Source organism: Tympanuchus pallidicinctus, unplaced genomic scaffold (assembly GCF_026119805.1).
Source record: "Tympanuchus pallidicinctus isolate F22 unplaced genomic scaffold, pur_lepc_1.0 scaffold20, whole genome shotgun sequence".
Taxonomy (NCBI): Eukaryota; Metazoa; Chordata; class Aves; order Galliformes; family Phasianidae; genus Tympanuchus; species Tympanuchus pallidicinctus.
Genome location: NW_026294722.1, coordinates 9,605,063 through 9,625,412, shown reverse-complemented (window position 1 = coordinate 9,625,412; position 20,350 = coordinate 9,605,063). Strand labels below are relative to the sequence as shown.

At 46.7% G+C, this 20,350-nt stretch overlaps 1 protein-coding gene across 1 annotated transcript; it reads left to right on the top strand.

Moving 5' to 3' along the window:
- On the top strand, positions 1-20,116 carry CHMP4B (charged multivesicular body protein 4B). The gene is made up of 5 exons (XM_052684159.1): positions 1-390; positions 15,166-15,343; positions 16,122-16,236; positions 16,613-16,739; positions 19,303-20,116. Exons 1-5 carry the CDS (start codon positions 195-197, stop codon positions 19,368-19,370), a joined length of 684 nt encoding a protein of 227 aa, XP_052540119.1. The 5' UTR covers positions 1-194; the 3' UTR covers positions 19,371-20,116.
- The last annotated feature ends 234 nt before the right edge of the window (positions 20,117-20,350 follow it).

Below are 20,350 nucleotides of genomic sequence, written 5' to 3'. Positions count from 1 at the left end.
GGGCGGGGTGCGGGCCGGAGCGAGCGGCCGGTGGCAGCGGAGCGGTCCGGGCGTCGTGGGGCTCTTCAGACCGGCGGGCGGACAGAGGGCCGGGCCGCCCGAGGGGCACGCAGCGACGGGAACGAAGCGAGGGAAGCGCCGCAAGCGCTCCGCAGCCGCCATCGCCTCGTAGCGCGGCCCGGCAAGGCGCAGCCATGTCGGGGCTCCTGGGGAAGCTGTTTGGGGCCGGCGCCGGCGGGAAGGGCGCGGGAAAGGGCCCGTCTCCTCAGGAGGCCATCCAGCGGCTGCGGGATACGGAGGAGATGCTGAGCAAGAAGCAGGAGTTCCTGGAGAAGAAGATCGAACAGGAGCTGGCGGCGGCACGCAAACACGGCACCAAGAACAAGCGCGGTGAGGGCGGGGTGCGGGGCTCCGGGCGGAGCCGCAGGACGGCCGTGCTGGGTGGGAGGGAGAACTTATCGGAAGGAGCAGCGATGTGGTGACGCGGCTGCCCGGGGTGGGGCAGCCACCGTCCGCGGAGGTGTTGAGAACCGTGGGGATTTGGCAGTGAGGGTCGGTGGGTTGGGAGGCGTTTGGCTCGGTGATCATTTTCTAGCCTTAATAGTTCTGTTCTGTGAGTCCGTATGTTTGCCCGCGCCACTACTCGCCTGTTGCACGGCCGTGGTGAACGCACCGCGTTGCGGGAGGCTGGTTGGGGTTGCGGTGTTGGCGTTGCCCTTCTGGGCGGTGTCAGAGCAGGAGGACGGAAGGCAACAGCGATGTGATGCAGCAGGGCTGGGTCAGTGCGTGGCCGAACCTCCAGCCGGGCCACCTAACAGGTTCTTCCTGGAGCTCCTTCCTGTTGTTCGGCCGGCGGTTGAGCCTTCTCTGCAGCTCCAGGGCTTCTCGGTGGTGGCACAGTGGAGCAGGGCTGTATCTGGCCCCTCTGCTCCCAGGGTTGGTCCTTCTGAGGAGTTCTGTGAACTCCACTGCCAGTTCCTCCATCCAATTGTAATGTATTGCAACGGATGTAATAAGACAGAGTTTCTTGTGGTGTTAGTTTGGTAGTGAGCTGGAAAGAACTAAAACACGCATCCTTTGTAGTCATCTACATTTTCTGTATCCTCTTTCAGTGATCCCATGTAACTCGTATTTTCTCTATGTCTCGTCGCTTGCTGAGGTCCTCACCCTGTAGCACTGTAGGTTATCTGTCCCCACGGCTCTGCTCGTGCCCTGTTTTGTGCTGGAGGCATGGGAAGACAAGCTGCCCATTGAGTGCAGGATTTTGGGTCAGGTGAATCGAGGTCTCGAGTGGAACAGGATCCTGATGAGTAATTAAGGAGCTATGAAATTGAGAAGGGCTGGGGGTGGTGGTCTGGTGGAAAGTAAAATCCGTTTTATTTTATTTTATTTTTTTTTTTTAAGAGGTTTTCTGGGCAACTTTATGCTTGGGCTGCTGGGAAGGGCAGCTGGTATCTGCTGGAGCAGCAGGGTGTTGTCCATCAACAGAATAGCACATGTTATGGTGCTGTGTTTATTTTTTTATATAGTTATGTAGGCTTATCCCTTCCTGACAGACATTGTCATTTGGTTGTTTAACAACAAAGTTATAAATGAGGGGGAAAATTTTAAAAAAAAACAAAAAACAAAAAAACACAACTGTTTTTTTTGGGGTGTGAAATCTGTCTTTTTAATTGAGATGTTCTGATATAGTTGAAGTATACTAAGCAAAACCACTTGAAAGCTAACTTATTAATTAATCCATTGGTTCAACTTTTAGAAATTGCAGTTCTGGAACTTCATATGTTCTCTTACTTCTGGTTGTTGTCCATGCACCAAGCACGTGTGGGTTTTAACAGCTTATGAACTTCTGCATGTTCTTTTTGTCATCTGCATTTATGATACACAGGCTGCGCAGCCAGACAGCTGCTTAGGAAATTCTGAAGTTCAAGTGAGTAACTAACTGGTGTGAGCACCCTGAGTGTGCCCTGTCCCTTGGCACGGTGGGCTTTCACTTTGTATTGGACTGTTTTTATCTGGCTGTGTACTTATGGCAGCTCAGCGCTTGCTGAGCAGTCCGTAAGGGCTTCAGGATTGGTGTTTTAACAGGCAGCACTTTTTGCCTTCACTCTAATTGTCATTAGGCCACAGTACCCAGCAGCTCCTGGGAGTGGAGAAGGCAGCGCTGGGCAGCTCAGCCTTTCAGCAGCAAGCTGTGGAGAGCAGAGCTTACAGCTGCAGTGTGCTCATCTCATCTCTGTGGGCCAGGGGGATGGTGCTAGTGAATGCTGAGCTGTTTGGGAAGGACTGGGCTATGCTTGTGCTTTATCTCCTGTAAACAGTCAATCTGTTCTTTTGGAAACTGTGTGAGTTTGGGTGTTTACCTTATTTTCTTCACATACTTTTCAGTACTTTTGCTGTTGCTTATGAGTGAAGGACCTAATTCATGCAGTGAACTGAATCACCAGTAGTAGCATGGCTTGGTTTGGGTCTCTTACGAGATGTAAATCTGTGCTGGAAGTAAGTCCTGCGTGAACACAGGAAGTGCAGCTGTGAGCACAGTGGTCGGGTCAGGCACTCTGACTTCCCAGAACAAAGCAAACTGCTGACTCTGTGTGAGGGATGTGAAGTTCTGGCACTCCGTGTTTGGTTTCAGGATATCTCAGGGTTATCTTAATCACTGCTTTTCCCGTTTTACTCCTTTCCTTGTGGCTGGCACCTACAGGGCGAGCTCACAAAACCAGGCTGCCAGGGAAACAGCACCTATAAGTGAAAGCAATGGCTTAGGTCTGGGTCTCTGATCTCTTTAGTGTAACACTTCAGAATCTGTTCATTGTCTCTTCTAGTTACGTTTCAGTGTGAACGTTCCAGCAGGATGGGAATCCTGTGCTCAACCCACTTGGGTGCAGAGTAACTCAGTGCTGTTATGTTCCTGCCTATCAGAAACAGTGGGATGAGCAGAAAGCAAATACCAGGTTGACATGCAGGAGATGGATGCCTGATGGATTTCCTATCTGCTCTGATTTCTGTTGTTTTCTTTTACTCTAAGATGAAAGTTTATTTCCATCACAGTAAAAGAACAAATTGCTGTTTTGTTGGGATTTTTTTTGTTTTTTTTGGCACTGGTGACTGAGTGCAAAACGGATTCAAGAGCTCAGTTAAATTCCTGCTGTGTAATTCAGGCTTTTCCTGGAAAGAGGACACTCCTGTTTCCCATCCCACACCAGAAATAGGAAAGCAAATACACAAGCTGGGTGTAAGCTGAAGCCAGAAGTCCAGGTTTTCTGCCCACCTCTGTCTTTGGGCAGGTCTTGGTGCTGCCAGGTGAGTGGTTAGCAGGAACACAAACTCTTTGCCACCCTCCTCCATGCGCTGTCCCCAAAGGCTGCCCCAGAGGGCCGGGGCTCCTTTGTGCTGATGTTGGCATAAGTTGGGCACTGCGTGGGTTGGGTTGGGTGCTGCTTCAGGCGAAAGCTAACCCTTAAAAGAGAAATAAAACCAGTTTTCTGCTCTTGTCTGCAGCAGTGCTGGAGCTGAGGCCGGCAGGAGGGGGTGGTGCTGCCTGCTGGTGGCCAGCAGGCACTGTGCTGCAGTCTGGGTCTCCCAGTGAGGGGCCAGCTGGTTTTGAATTAAAAAATGGAAGCGTGGCTGCATGATGGCATGGAGGACTTTGTGTAGGTGTTTAAGTGGTTTGAGTTACTGTGGTTGTCTGGAATTCAAGGAAAAGAAAGCTGTGCCCTCAGACCTAGGTGTGGGCGGAGGCTGCAGAGCCTCATGATCCTGTCTGTAAGGACCTGACTGCAAACCTGGTTTTGTTTTCAGAAATCCCAAGATGCTGACATAAAGGTAGCAGCAGCCCTGTAGCAAACCCTATCCAGCCCTTGTCACACTGCAGCCTGCTGTGCCCCTGCATTCAGTCACAGGCTGCATTAAAATGCATCCTCCCCTTCCAGGTGCTTGCCTGCAGCCCCAGTGCCAAGGTGAGCACTGATGGAAGCCAAGTGCAAGGCAGAGTCCTTTGTCTTGCTCTGAGATTAATGAGTTGAGTGCTAAAACGCCTGGCTCTGGAAAATGGTGCTAATTACTCTTTCTAAAAAACTTTAACAAGTTGCACACAAATGTAAGCAAAAAGCCTGTAGTTCTGCCAGGTGCGTTTTGCTAACCGTGTTTGGCTGCAATACATCCGTCCTGTGTTCCTTTTCTGCTTCATGCTCTGTCAGAGAGAGCACCTGGTATGTCTGCAGCCACCCAGCTTGTTTTAATTGCTTTTTCTATCCCATTGCATTAGGTGCTGGACTCTAGCACCTGATGAAACCTCAGCTAAAGCCTGTGTAAGGGCTCCCAGTGCAGTTTACAACTGCAATTTGCAGCTCATGCAAAGTGCTGATTTGGTTTAAACCTCCTTTAGTTCCTCAGACTGTTCAGCTGACTGCCTGCTTGTTTCTGGCTGGCAGAATGCATTCAGAGCTGTGTTCCCGAGCTTCATGCTTGTTTCCCTCCGGTCTCCTTGCGAAGCCCTCCCAGTCCTTCAGCCACCTGCGTGCCCCTCTCCAGCTGGTTCCCCTCCAGCAGCACTTGCTGGTCAGGGGAATCTCCCTGCTGCTGGAATGCCAACTGGGTTTTGCATTTGACTGTGGATGCCCCGTCCATCCCTGGAGGTGTTCAAGGCCAGGTTGGATGGGGCCCTGGGCAGCCTGGTCTGGTATTAAATGGGGAGGTTGGTGGCCCTGCGTGTGGCAGGGAGTTGGAGCTTCAAGATCCTTGAGGTCCCTTCCAACCCTGGCCATTCTGTGATTGCAGGATGTGGAACTTGCTCTGATGTGACTACAGCAGTCCTCTACAGGAAGACACATGGTCCTGTCTACGATGCTTCCCAGCATACAGGGCACTGTGATGTTCTCGACTTTAGCAGGACCTTGCAAGCAAAATGGATCACTGCTTCTTCTAGAGAAATTACAGTCCTTTCAGTCCTAAAATAATAGTAAAGTGGCTGTGCTTCATTGGTGAGCAGGATGTTAACTTAAAATACAGAAGGGAGCGGCAGCCTCACATTAGAAGTCTGTAGCCCCAGTGCTGGTTGGGACAAGGGTTTTTGCTTGCTTAGGTTGTTCTGTAGTTCTCCTTGCCATTCATGGTAGACCTGAATGAGAAGAGTTTCAGCCCCAATGAGCTTTTGTAGGGCTTGTGCACTGTGCTGCCTGTCCTGTAGAAATGAGTGGTGCCCCACGCAGGAGAGCTGCCCTGTGAGGCACACAGCAGGTGAGGAGGCAGTGCTGTTGCAGACTGTCCTGGCAGAGCATGGCTTTACAGATAGGTGAAGGCTTGACTCAGGAGTGCTGAGCTGCTCACAGCGATGTGGCTGCATCCCATCTGAGGAACCTGGGGCACTGTGACCTTGCTATTGGGAAGTGAAACACCCACATTAGCCTCCCACTGGGAAATGCAGCAGGCAGGTGGAGGTGACCATTGGTGAAGCTCTGTGCCTGGCTGGGACAGAGGCAACGACGGTTCTGCCCATAACACCCTTGTACTTGGAAATCCAGTTGTGAGGAGCCTGCTGTGGCTTCCTACATGATCATCATATAAATGAAGCCTTTCCAGTACTCATTTTATAGGGCTTATATAACTGTGGCCTAATTATTCTGACAGTTGTTGCTTTGCCTTTTAACTCTCAGTTGTTGGCAGTCAGCTGTGGCATATTGAATTGGGGTTGTCCAAATAAGCAGAGTTCCTCACGCTGGAACTTAGGTATTTATCCTTGTGTGCAGCAAACAAGGGCTGAACTCAGAACCCAATTTCACAGCTGCTGCTGCCTACATGCTGAGTTTTTGCACCAGTCTGTGCTGCTGCAGTGACCCATTGCCATGGATTGGAAGAAGAGCTCTGAGGAGGCCTTTAAGTGGCCATCCAGTACCTAAAGGGGCCATGTAGGAAAGGTGGAGAGGGTCCTTTATCAAGGGGTATAGGGATTGGACAAGGAGAAATGGCTGTGAACTAAGGGAGGGGAGATTTAGGTAAGAAGGAAATTCTTCATTATACATGTGGAAAAACTGCTGGCATATAGTTTAGGAAAACCAACTTCCAACTCTTGAGGGATTTAGTCATGAAAATCCCCTGGGAATCTGTCCTCAAGGATGAGGGAGCTGGCAGATTTTTAGGGAAGCACAAGAGCTCTCCATCCTCAGGTGAAGGAAGTCAGGAAAGGAAGGCAAGAGACTGGCATGGCTGAACTGGGACCTGCTGGTTGAACTGGAGAGCGAGACAAAAATCAACAGGCAGTGGAAGTAGGAACAGATAACCTGGAGAAGTGTGGGGATGCTGCTGGGTTGTGTAGGGATGGGGTCTAGAAGGCCAGGGTCCAGCTGGAACTGGATTTAGCAAGGGTGCAAAGAAGTGTGAGAAAGGCTTCTGTAGGTACAGTCAGAACACGAAAGTCCAGGAGGATGTGCCCTCCTGCCTCCAGTGAGCAATACAGGCAGCTACTAACAATGGACAAGGAGAAGGCTGAGGTACTTCACTTTTTTTTTACCTCGTCTTCACTAGAGACTGCACTGCCCACAGCCCTCAGCTGGGTGGCTTGGAAGGTAGGAGCTGAGGGAGCAGTGCCTCTCCCACCGTAAGTGAAGATTGGGTTTGTGACTGCCTGAGGAACCTGAACATCCGTAAGCCTATGGGTTCTGAGGAGATGCATCCCGGAGTCATGAGGGAATTGGCTGATGCAGCCAAAGCCACTCTTGATATTTGAAAAGTCCTGGCAGTCAGGTGAAGTGAATGGTGTTGCACCCATTTTTAAGAAGGGTAGAAAGTTTGACCCAGGGAACTTAGTGACCTGTCAGCCTCAGCTCTGTGCTGGGGAGGATCGTGGAGCAGAGCCTCCTGGAAGCTGTGTGTATATGGAGTACATGGCTGCAGCAAGAGCAGGTTCTGCCTGACCAATCTTATTGCTTTTTATGATGGCATAACTGTGTCAGTGGATGAGGGAATTGCCGCTGATGTCACCTGTTTGGATTTCAGTAAGGCCTTTGACACAGTCCCACACAACATCCTCCTCTCCAAGTTGGAAATACCTGGATTTGGTGGGTGCACTGTTAGATGATAAGGAACTGGCTGTAGCCAGAGAGTGGCGGTCGGTGGCTTCATGTCTGCATGGAGATCAGTGACAAGTGGTGTCCTTCAAGGATCCTGGGCCCAGAGCTCCAATTGACAGTGGGATTGAGTGCACCCATCCCACACAGACAGTTCTGTGATGCTGGAGGTGCCCCATCCATGGAGGTGCCCAGGGCCAGGTTGGATGGGGCTTTGGGCATCCTCACCAGGCGGACAGGGTGTGCTTAAAGGTCCCTGCAACTCAGTCTGTTCTGTGACTCCGTGACTTGGGAGGGCTGCAGTAATGATCTGTGTTGCTAACCCTGCCTTCTGGAGCTGATCGCTGCTTTGTCTTCAGAATGTAATTAAGTTCTGGCCTCCAGAGGTGTACTGCAGCACTGCCAGTTAAGTGTTTACAGGCTGAGGCATTGTAGAAAGTATGGTTCAGCTTATTTGCTTTATACTTTTGGGTTTCCAAAGGCTTGTGGTTTTTAACTTTTTCCTCTTTCAGCCATATTAGCGTTGGAATCTGATTTCTCATGGGGGGAAAAAAAGAAAGTTTTCACATTTCAAAACAGCATAACTTCACCAGATGAGATGCTAACAGGAACGCCAGATATTAAGATGGACTCAGTAAAATCTGGCAGCACTGTAATAATAACTGCACAAAGCTGGGAAATGAATGAGATTGCCCTGTTGGTAATGTGCTTCATTCCCCAGGAAGAGCAGGTCTCTAAGTGGGCTGCTTGGGGACAGCATCTCCTGAGTTCATTTGCAGAAATATTGCTTAAACACAGAGATGATTTTTTTTCTGTCAGAAAAGATCATTCCTAGATGTTAAGAAGGTTCTGAGATGCTTAAGAGCAGCTTCTGTTCACAGAGTAACAGAACCACATGGGTTGGAAGGGACCTCAAGAGAGCATTGAGTCCAATCCATGCTAAAGCAGTTCCCTACAATAGGTCTCACAGGTTGGTGTCTGGCTGGGGCTTGAATATCTCCATAGACAGAGACTCCCCAGCCTCTCTGGACAGCCTGCTGCAGTGCTTCATCACCCTGAAGAGCTGGAAAAGGTAAAGCTGCACCTCTCCCTGATGCATTTTTTGGCAGAAGGATTCAGAGGAAGAGGATGGGTTTATCTCTGGAATTCCCTCTAACAAAGCATCCTTCAGCAGGTGCAGAATGAAGAAGAAAAGCCACAAAGATGTTGGTAGGCCGTGAGAATCCCAAAGGACCCTTCAGGAAGTGTGCTTTATTTCATCCAAAAACTTTCAATGTTTGTTGAACTTTGAATAATCTCTTCAAGTGTGTATAAATATCAAATCAGGATGTGAAAAAGATGCAGGTTATTAACAGCAGCATTTCTGGGGCAGGTTGAAGGAGTGGGGGAGAATAACTTACTCCGGAGGCATTAGGGGGAAAGAAGACATAACTGTCCTGGAGCTTATCTTCATGTGGATTGTTGATCAGAGCAGTGTTGTCTTAGCATTCAAGGGGCAGGGGAGCCACGTTCTGTTTGCTGCAGAGGAGGAGGTGAGTTGCTGCAGAGGAGGAGGTGAGTTGCTGCCGGGTCTGGGCTCCAGAGTGTGGTATATTTCACTCTGTAATGCCAAACCTGAGCGTGTTAGGCACTGTCTCAGGAACATATGACACTGCAGTCATGGGTTCTGACCTTGGAAATGCACTTTCAACACTGGTGACTCACAGGCAATAAGGAAGTGTGGTGGGGCTGCTGGGACGTGGGGACAGCAGTGCCACCATGCAGCCAGGTGTGTGCTGGTGGCAGAGGGCTGTGAGCAGTGCTGGTGGCTGCGCTGTGTGGGAGTCACACAGCTCAGAGCATGCATTGCTGTCACACACAGGTGCTTTTTCCTTTGTTGTTTTTTTCCCCCCCTTGCTTAGTTGTAGATTTGTAAACCAGAGGTCCTTATCGTTTGGTTTAATCTCCAGCAGAATGGACTGAATGTTCTTGCAATACTTTCTTCAGAAGGAGGTTGTAATCTTGTTGTTTTAAATACAGAGAGGATGGAAACTTTTCATTCTCTGCCTGGATTTAGATACTTTATGAAAGTAGTTTTAAGCAGGCACTTAATCTCTGAGCTGGAAAAAACTGAAAAAAGCTGCCTGCCTTTTGAGGAGAGGGTTTGGGAGCTCTGTTAATGCTTAGCAGACAGGCACAGAAGAATGAGTGGAGAGAAAAGGCTGAGCTTGGGTAAAATGCTCCTGCAAAGAGAGGGATGGAGGCTGCTGGCAGCTCTGTGAATGCTGTGGGAGATGTTTACCCCATCACCAGGGACTGGATGTGATAATGGCTGCAGACTTCCAGCATAAAGTAACTTTAGGCCTGGGTTTATCCTCTAGACATCACAGGTCTCAGGGGGTGGCCCTGAGAGGAAAAGCAATCATGCTTTGCCCTCTGTTAGCCATGGAGGCGGCATGGATTTATATTGAGCCACGCTTCACTGCTTCCTTCTCCCATCCACTGTCACACCACAAAGCTTAAAATCCTGGCTATCTTCTTGGGCCTCTGACACTTGGGGCTGTGCAGTCACCTCGGCTAAGGGGGCAGCTCAGGAACGAATGGGCAGCCAGTTAGCCATGCGTACTGCCTCACTGGGCATGCTTGTTTCTTCCTTGGCAATCCCTTGTGCAAGGTCTGCTTGGCAGCATTGCCCAAAGCCTTCATGTTTCTCCTCTTGTAGAGAAATCTTACTGGTGTGCTGGGCAAGCCCTGTGAAGGTCAGGAAAGCACCAAGACAGAATTCCCAGGCAGAAGTGTGCAAGGTGAGGATGCATTCCAGCTGTAACATCTGGAGCAGTGGTTCTGGAAATACCCCAAAAGGTTTTGGAAATGTCCAGGAAAGATCTGACCTCTGGTACCTACACAGAGGATTCTGAGCTGGCGGCTTCTGTCAGCCCCGGTTGGTCTGAGCCCTCCCTGGGTACATGCAGCAGGTTTGAAGAGTCCAGGTGCAGCTGGTGCCTTGCTGCTGGGTTAGGTTTGAACCATCGAGAGCATTCAGCTAGGCAGTAGCTTTCTGGGGAGCAAACTCCAGCATGGGTGTATTTATTCAAGGTTAAACTTGGAGGTAGGGAAGAACTGTGTAAGGCTGTGGCAGGACCTGTCTCTATTGGATTTCTACCTGCCTTTCTGTCTTAGCACTGGGGGTTTTGCTTGAAGGTAGCTTCTTGGAGTTCTCTGGGGATACTGCAGGCAGTGTCTGCTCGTTCTCAACAGCTGCAAAGCTATGGCAAGCAAGGAACAAATTGCTTCTTATGCTTAGCAGAGCCTCGAGTTTATCCAGTTTCAAGGACAGCAAGGGTGGTGATTATGTTTTCTGCTGAGGCAGGTGCCAGGAAGATGGAATCACATTTTCAGAAGCAGCAAAATTAATGATGTATCTCTTGTTCCCGGTCAGGTGTGCAGTGCAACGTGTGGGATGGTGACCCAGCGTTGGGCAGTGAGCAGGCATTTCATGTGCACGTGTGAGAGGAGTTCCTGGGCTCACAGCTGCCTCTGTGAAAGCGAGGCTTAATTTCAGCACAGCTCCCAAATGCTTTCCCCCTGCTGGAGGAACCAGTCTGCCTGCCTTCCCCAAACACAGACTTGTTTCTGCTACCACAGCCTGTGGTTGCACGTAGGTGGAAAAGTGTCTCGAGTTCATTGTTTTTTCTATATATCAGTCTGTGCTTTTCTACTCTTGCTACTTAAAAGCATTAGTTGAATAAGATTGCTGAGGGCATAAATATCCCTTTAACTGCTTGCCCAGTGCATGAACTGGCAGTACTAATTTGCAGCAGGTTGGTGGTGTGTGATGAAATCATTGACATGTTCAGTCAGATGTTTCTCACTGAATGCAGTACCGTGTGGCAAAAATTGTATCTTTATTCTCCTGCTACCTTCTGATCACTGTGAGCGTTTTCTCGTACTGACGTGCTGCATACATCTATATTTTGGGGCAGGTTTTAGACTGATGACAGCTCTGTTAACAGTTCTTCATGTCCAGGTTGAAATGTCTTTAACAATTGCATAAAGTTCTTCCAGACTCTCTGCAGTTTCAGAGAAGAAAGTGAAACTGTTTGGCAGACTGTGGTGTTTTGTCAGGCAATAAGTCTGGGTGATGCAGCTGGAACATGGGCATTTCCCCTTCTCACTTGAGAGCATTCATTACTCAGGGGGAGAAGTGGCTGAACGCCGTGACGCCGGCTCCTCATCAGCTGTACACAAACTAATATTCTAGGGCTGTGAAAATGAAGGGAGAAATGCCTTTAAATATATCAAGAAGTCTGAGTTTATAAGAAGGCTGTAATATTAAACTTACTTTTGGACATGTTTCTAGATTGAAGTAATGGAAGCAGCCAGTCTGGCTGGATAGCAGTTTGCTCTCTGATCACTTTGATCCTCCTCGGTGCAGGTTGGGTCTGAAGTCCCATCCACAGCTACCTTTCATGTGATGATCGAATATTTTTGCTATGGTGGGGTTTGCTTTGATTCATTAAGTGAAGATTATCTTAAGCATTGATCTTCTGGTTTTTTTAATAGTGAATTCAAAGTCTATAACTGGCTTTGCTTCTCTCATCAGCTCAGCTCATCTATTTAGCAGGTGGAGAGGGTGAGCTGTTGGTTGTGGGTCAGCAGTTGCTGTCTCTTCAAGTACAACCTGTGAGAGATTTAAAGAGAATTAAAAGACAAGCAAAATCTCTCCCCTTCTAGAGCAGCAGTGATTTGAAGAAGTACTGCTGTTTTTTCTATACAAAGAGGAATAATTCAAGAACAAGTTTACGTGCCCAAAGCCTTGTTGTTTTTAGGAGAAGAAATACCCAGTGCTAACCCTTACTCAGTGCAAAGGCATGTGTTCTCCTAAGAAATACACAGCACATGAAGTGAGGAAATGACTCCCAGTCCATATTTCTTTCTGAATATATCGGGCACTTCACAGAAGCTGCTGCGAGGTGCTGCTCCAGTGATCCTGTAACCTTGCACAGCTTTTTTGTTTGTTTTGTTTTATTCTAAGGTAAGGAAGTTGGCACGCATGGAAAATCCAGGTCAGCTCCTGCCAGTAAAATGTGCTGCCAGGCTGTCTGGCGGCAGGCTGAGGGTGGGAGTGCAGTGAGCCTGCCTGGGGCAACGCTCAGAGCAGAATCAATGGTGGTGGGTCCTGCAGGAGCAGTTCCATGGCCATTATGGGTGTGAAATTACAGCGCCTGCTGATGTCACTGCTACCTGAAGTAGTAAAGGTGTAATTAAAGGTGCCTCCTGTTCCATGACTGCTAAACACAACAGCTGTCCTCAGGAAGAGCAGAGATGGGCTGTATTACACTCGGACTTCAGAGGTACACCCATTCCTTGCTTACGTGTGAAATACTGCAATATTGGAAGATGCATCAGTGGCCAGCTGCCTCTCCTTCAGATTTATTTCAAGTTCTGGAAATTGATTTCGTGGATAGAAAAGATTTAATGCAGCTTCTTTCAGAATAAGCTTTCATTGCTCTGACTTTATTGAAAATGTAATAAAAATGTGTAACTTGGGCAGTATGGTGGAATTCAGTGGGTATTTATGCAGATGGTAAAGACTGCTTTGCAAGGTAAAGGCAGCAGAACCACTGTCTGTTTTCAATCAAATCTTAAATAGGAGAGCAGAGGGGACCCGTCAGGTACCACTGCCCTGTGAAGTGTGACAGCAGCATGTACGTTTGCAGCCCACTGTTTGCAATGGCAAAGGCTGTTCCTGGTGTGTTTCCAGTAGAGTTTGGAGGCTCTCCTCCATGCATGGGCTGTTTTGTAAGGCTGTACAGCTCTCCTGCTGGCCCCAGGGGTGCCCTTGCTCTGGAATTTGCTTCAGAACTCTGTGCTGGGGGTGATGTGTTCTTCCTGAAACCTGAGAGTGGAGAAATCAGCCCTAGGAGGGAGTTGGGAACCAAATGAACTGTGACAAGTTTGAAAACAAATGTGATCTAAAAAATAATAATAATAATAATAATAATCAGCTTAATAAGATCTTCTTGCTTCAGATACAAACTTTACATTGAGATAATAAAGCAAGGGGACAGATGGCAATAGATTGCAGGAAACTGTGATTGTCTCAATTGAGCCATTAAGTACTTTGTTGTCTGTTCCTTGGTGCTTTTTAGTTGCAGGAAACATCAGTCTGTTCTGAAAGCTTTTCTTCACTGCAGAAGTCCATGTTTTACTTTGATGCTCATTGCTCTGCACTGGATATCCATCCCTACGTGCCCAGGCACAGAAGCACTGTGCATATCCTGCATCTCTTGCTGGTCTGTGCTCCCTTCAGGCAGCTGAAATATAAATGATACTGACAGCTTTTTCTTTGTAAGATAACTTTACCTATCCTTAATTAAACAATGAGGGCTAAGCTGACCCGACCAAATGTACCAGAAATTAGTGACTGCTCTTCACTCTGTGCTTGGCATCAAACTGGAATGTTCCACATGATATCTGTGTTGTGTCTAATTCTGAAGAGAGAATGCTGGCCTTTGTGCGACATGAAAATTCAGTCCTGTTCCTGCTTGTGCCAAATGAAAGCTGCTGGGGCTGTGAAGTTGGCCCCAGAATAGAGGGGGGTTTACCTCATTGGGGTGGGGGGCACTGAAGTGCCTTAGGTTTGGCATTGGGCTTGTGCTGGAGAAGCTGGGGGGACCTTTGTTTGTCCTTCTGGTCACATCTGCTAAATCAGCCCTTGGGCCTCGCAGGGTGCTTGGCAACTTCAGCCTTAGCTGCACAAAGTGGCTCTCTGTTCAGTATTGCTATTCCAGTACATTGGAGGAATTAGAAATTAATCATGGCTGCTTAGAGGACTGAAGGGATGCGTTCCTCTTCACGCTGCTGGGATGTTATCTTGAGGGCTTCTCAAGATGGCATCTGACAACACACGAGGTGTCTGCCAGCTTTGCCTACAGACTTAATCCTCTTTCAAGAGCTGAGGTATTTTGCTGCTTGTTGCAGTGATATGCTCACCATGTCACAGCTGTTGTTGCTTTAAAAGAGGATACAGGGGAGTTGTCTGCTGGCAGGATTTCTTCCTCCTTGCTTCCCCAGCCTTCCAAAATCTGCTAGGGAATCACAACAAGGACAGGGAGGGATTTGGAAGGGCACTGTGAAGATATGAAGCTTGTGTTGCCACTGCTCCTTGTGCATGGCACTGGTCTGGAGCTCAGGGAGTGCTGGGACACCAACCTCAGCCGTAGGGTTTGGGTTGGGGCGCTGCTGTGTGGGGCTGGAAGTTGGACTTAGTGACCCTTGTGGGTCCCATCCAGCTTGGGGTACTCTGTGATTCCATGCCTGTAAGTTGAGCATTTAAACAAGATGGACATATTATGTGGCCAAGCCCATCACACAATGGGCAAGAAGTCTGTTTGTGTCAGAAGCAGAAGTGTTGTGGAGGAAGTTGGAGTGGTATGCTTCACTTGATGTTGCACTTGGTTGTTGCTCATCAGACAGTGGTGCTCCATGCTTGGTAACGCTTTGCCCACAGTGCTGCTCCTACTGAACCTTTACCTACTTAAAGGCAGAATTACTGGTAAATCCAGCTTGCCTGCATTATGTTTCAGAAGGGAGCTTGCACCAGGCTGCAGTGCGGGCAGCATCTTGTAGCAAGAGTAACATGAAACGTGCACAGTGTTTGTTTACATACGTATACATCACAGCATCCAGCAGCAGAACAAAGAGCTTTGTCTCACTTCCTGCATGACTGAGTTTCTACTGCCAGCAGCTGCACAGCAGCACCAGAACCTCAAGTGACGCTCACTGCACCATACTGGGATGTACAGGGAGGAACAAAGATGTTGCTGAGTGCATCGGCATGTGTATTGAAGCGTGCTGTTTGCAGCAGCCAGGTCTCTGTGCTGTGGCTTGTTACAGCTGGCTCAGCTGCCAGTCCTTCATTCTCATCTTAACCTACATCCTTCTGGCAGCTGCAGATGGTCAGTGCTTACTTGGCCACCTTTAAGCAAGTAGGCAACCATAAGACAAACAAACAATACAGTGTGCTGAATGTTGCTGTGTACTGAGTGGCGTTTGGTACAGAACAGTGGCTGGCTGCATCACAAATCTCACAAATCCTACTTTTCTTTCCTTTGCTCAGCTGCTCTTCAGGCCCTGAAGCGTAAGAAGAGGTATGAGAAGCAGCTTGCCCAGATAGATGGCACGTTGTCCACAATTGAATTTCAGAGGGAAGCCCTGGAGAATGCCAACACCAACACTGAAGTGCTTAAGAATATGGGCTTTGCTGCTAAGGCTATGAAAGCTGCTCATGACAACATGTAAGTTCTTCCTCTCTGTCTCCTTCTGTAAGACCCTTACTTTGACATTTGTTTGATATGCTAAATACCATGTATTTTATAACAAGTAATAGAGCCAGTGTAGTAAAATCTTCTTTTTAAAAGTCTATAACTTAAATACAAATAAAACATGAGGTATATGTGGGTAATTGCCAAGATATGAAGGATGAATGCTTTCTCAATCTGGCATTGTTTCACACAACATGAAGCCACTCGTAGCACGCGCGCAGCCTTTGCCCAGCAGAAGTTTGCCACCAGTTGGGTGTAAAGCAGATAGGAGGGCATGCTACCTATGGATCTGCCTGCAAACAGCAAGTTTCCAGCCTCAAAGCAAGGGTTAAACTTCTTTCTTTGCTGTGGGGTTTGTGTATGTAGCAATAATGAAAGCATTATGGGAATGCTGTACTTCTTCCAAAAGCAAATATTGTAGGCGTAATGTAATAATGCTGGAACAGGGAACAGAGCAAATGATTATTAATATCAAAAATACAAACCAGAACCTTTCCAGAGGAGCTCTCTGTGTGTAACTGCTGTGAGCTAAGCTTTTGGGAAGTGAAACAAGAAATTATGCATAACTTTATTGAGACCAGGGATTGAGGTGTAGAGGGATAAAGCTTAGATGTGCATGCAAAGTATTTTTTTCAGAAATAACCTTGTAAAATGTCACTGTAGTGTGGCATTATTACAGAAAAAAAAAAATACAGTCTTAAGCTCTGCTTGGGGAAGTGCCTGATTGACCTCCTCTTTTCTTTTTTTATAGGGATATCGATAAAGTAGATGAATTAATGCAGGACATTGCGGAGCAGCAAGAGCTGGCAGATGAGATCTCAACAGCCATCTCGAAGCCAGTAGGATTTGGGGAAGAATTTGATGAGGTACACTTTGAATTTTTCCTCTGTTTAAATGAAACCTTTTTTTAAGATCTACGTGTTTCGTGTTTCTAGGAATAGCAGCAGGATTGTAGATCTCTCCTTGCTATTTCTGCCAGTGCATACAGCAGCTGTGAACCTGACTTTATGCTGAGGATGGACTGGATGGATCAGATAATATTTGGACTTATATATCTTTGCTGTCTCCTCCAAGAGAGGAATATGGGAATTCACATGAAGATTCAGGTTCTTTATCTCCTCAGTTTGTGCTGATCCTTTGCACTTAGGCTATTCTGCAATAATATGGCTGGCTGAATCTGCTTGATAGTAAATATGATCTAAAAGTTTGTTCTGATTTTTTCTTCTCCCTTTATAAAACTAGGATGAACTCATGGCAGAACTAGAGGAACTAGAACAAGAAGAATTAGACAAAAACTTGCTGGAAATAAGTGGTCCTGAAACAGTACCACTACCAAATGTGCCCTCAATATCAATACCATCAAAGCCAGGTAAGTGTGGATCAGAAACATTTGGGGTTCTCACAGTGCACCCTCCATTAATTTCCAGTTCCCCCAATTAGAGAATTCTAGCTGCAGGCAGCACAGACATGTCACATGAAATGGCTTTGTGAGTTCCAAGTTACATCTAGTGCCACTTATCCAAGGAGCTAACCTGCCTTTCATAAGAACTGTGAAAGCTAATAACTATCACAGGAACAGTTATTGTCTGTTGCAGCACTTACAGTTTAACTTTGGTGGGAATGATGCTCAAGGTAGAGTGGAGATGTGGAAGAAGGAAGCCAGCAGCACCTCCTGCTGGTTGCTGCTGATGCATCAGGGAAGTCATCCTGACCTGCAGCCTGTGGGTATAAAAGAAAGGCAGTTGAGTTGCGAGCTTCTTAGCTCTTGGAATTTGCTTTAGATACCCACACTGAACCATACTTCCTTGGTACTGCTTTATTTAAATTTGATACCTGTTCTTCTGGCTCTTAGAAGGACTTAACCTGTTTATCCTCAGTCCCCTGTTTGGGGTCCACTATTTTCTCCTTAGTCTGTGGTTTGCACGTGCTCAAGCCAGGCAGTAGCAGGCTTGTAGTCATGCCAGTTTTACAGCACCTGTATCCAGCAAAAACCAGCATAATGATGTAACATGAAGAGTGGCCAAGAAGTGTTAGCATTTACACAGACAGTTCAAAGCTGCTTTTCAAGCAGCACTAATTGCTTCTGTGAACTAGAAGTGATACCTCATGAAATATAATTGATTTGGAATACCTTTGACATGCATTAACAGGATGTGAAGTTTTGCTGTCTGTTTTGCTGAATTTGTCATAAGGTATTCCAAGGAGGTCGTAGACTTTGCAGCTCTCTTTTGTGTGCTTTCTTGGAGGGAAAAGAGGTCCAAAAAGCTTGAGGGTGGGAATGTTCCCAACTGCTTGTCAGTATATCTGTAATTATCTTGCGGCTTCTGGAACAATTGAAGGCCTGGGAAGCAACATACGATGCCAAACAACAAGGTTCTGCTTCAGGTGGCTTGTTGGGAAGTTTTCTTCTTGTGTGCTGTTTTTCTTTTAGATGTAACTGATATTGCATTGGTTTCTAGTTCTGTTTCGCAAGGCAGAATGGCTGACAAGTGTTGATGAGAGAGCAGCGAGTTGCATGAAGGTATCTTGAATCAGTGCCTTAATCCAAATTCAGTTCAACAGCAGGAGAAATTGTTTTTGGATAAATCTGGGCATTGTCTTTTTAACGTGTAGCTGTTTTCTTGAAGTTTCTTATCATTAAAACGTACCAACCTGAAACTAAAGATACCTTTTGCACTGTATTAGGATTGAAAGTACTTTGGGTCATTACTAACCAGACTTCGGTGGCACTGCTTTACCTGACAGCTCAGGTGCATGCTTTGTGCCTGCTGTGGTACAGCTGACTCCATTCCCTCCTTTTTATTCATTGGATGGAAAGTGATCGTGAGCTTTCCTGACTTTCCAGTTCTCAGGAGCTGCCTGGATTTTGAAGTAATCAGTCCAAATGAGAAGGGTGTTTGTTGCCTGCCAGCTGTACTGATGTCTGGAGGGATTCAGGCAAAAGCTGATTCTGTTTAGCTGAGACTGGATAAGCTTTATTTAGAAAAAGGAATTCCAAACTTGTACAAGCAGTAAGTTTTGAGTTTGACTTACAGCTAACTCCGTTCCCTTTTACATGAATGTGTCATTAAATGACACAAGCTGTTTGGAGCATGAATTATTTCACTCTTTTTTTCCCTTTTAGAAACAGGACAATTCTGAAGCTAGAATACTATCTGAGGAAGAACTTTTCCCCTTCCCCTTTTTTTTTTTTTTTTCCAAAGCAGTTGCTGTAGCAATTCTGGGTTGAAATGTTTTGCTTTTTGTTAATGCTCCTCATTCCAGAAATTGGACTTAACTGTACTAGAACAAACAAAAATTGTTTGCTCCCCTGGAGCAAACTGCAGGGCAACGTGTGCAGGGCTGCTGCTTCACGTCTGCAAGTGTGATCATGGCAAGAGGGGATGCAGCACCTGGCTTGTTAGCTCCTCAGCCCTGAAAGAGCATAACAGACACAAGAGTTGGAAGTCTCCCACTTCTGTACTTAGCTATACCAAAACCTGGTTCCCTCTGTGTGTTGTTGCAGTTTGAGGACTTACTGATGCAGTAAGGAATTTATTTGTGAGACTGGAGACAAGCTGCTGTGAGAAACTGAGCCCTGCTGGGAGGGACTGAAGCTGAAGGCTCAGGGTGTCCTGCTGTAGAGGTGGTGCTTATGGCAAACAGCAGATACACTGGTGTACACATGCTTTCATTCGTGTTTGCAGTTTTCCTATGAATTTTCTCATTTTAAGTGGTGTCTTCTGAAAATCCACCATGGACTAATCTTTGTGAAGGTACCTTTGGTTCAGCTGAAGAAGGCCTGGTGTAACATTTCACACGCCCTCAACTAGCATGTGGTGCCTCCCTTACTGGTTAGGTTGATGGCATGGAGGCTGCTCTTCTGGAGTGGTTGCAGGGTTCTGCCAACATCCCCATTTGTAACTCACTGATCTTCTTTTAATATTTTGCAGCCAAGAAGAAAGAGGAAGAAGAGGATGATGACATGAAAGAGCTGGAAGCTTGGGCAGGAAACATGTAACCACAGCAGTAATTGGCTGGAAAAAGACTTTGATTACCTGTTCTGGATGCAAATATGTTGTGTTGAGGAGAAAGCATAAGTAAAATGTCTTTAATTTTAACCTGAAGCAGTGGGAACTGCGTTGCTGTTTTCTGCATAGCGTGGTCTGCACAAAGGAAAGAGAGGGGAGCAGAGGGAATTGCCTGCAGTTTGTACGGTTGAATTTCTGTAAAAAAGGTATTTGCAAAATTAAACATTCAGCTTTTGGACTGTGCTAATGCCACTGCTGGATCTTCATCTTCAAACGTTTGGGCGTATTGAATTGAAATGAGCTGAAAAGCACTCTGTAATTTTAAGTCAGTTTAAGTGTGTTTAGAAGTCTTGTAAGGCATTTAAAAAAAAAAAAGGAAAAGTGGTAAAGCCACCATCGGCTTCTTATTGTGTTTAGGTGCAGGAATACTTTAGGTTTTTAGTTCTTTGCAAGTTATATTTATATCCCTTGACTGATGTGTGGCCAGCCTTGTGTCTGTCACTGCAACAACGTAGTCTCTGTTCCCATTTTAATTGGTGATCATGATCTGCAATTGACAAATGCTATCTTGGAAGTAGGGAAGGTTTAAATTTCAGTTGTACATTTTTCTACATAGCACTACAATGTTTATTGCTTTTTGTGATAATTGATAACCCATTCAGATACGTGCACACAATTATTTTAATTAAGAAACTACTATGGATTGCACTGTATTAAATATCTTGATTAATTTTCATCTGTGACTACTGTCATCAGTTCCTTATGATGCTTTAGCAGTCTTCAAAGCTAGTTGAATTTTGATGATCTGGCTTTAATTTGCTTGCATAAAACTTAAGTCTTAGCTGAGCAAAGTAGCCAAAGGACTCCTGTAGCTGTTCATTCATTCCAGTAATCTTCTGGGACACAGCATCAAAATCCATGCTGAGAAGTGAAAGCTGGGTTCATTTGCAACAGGTTTAAGGACAGACAA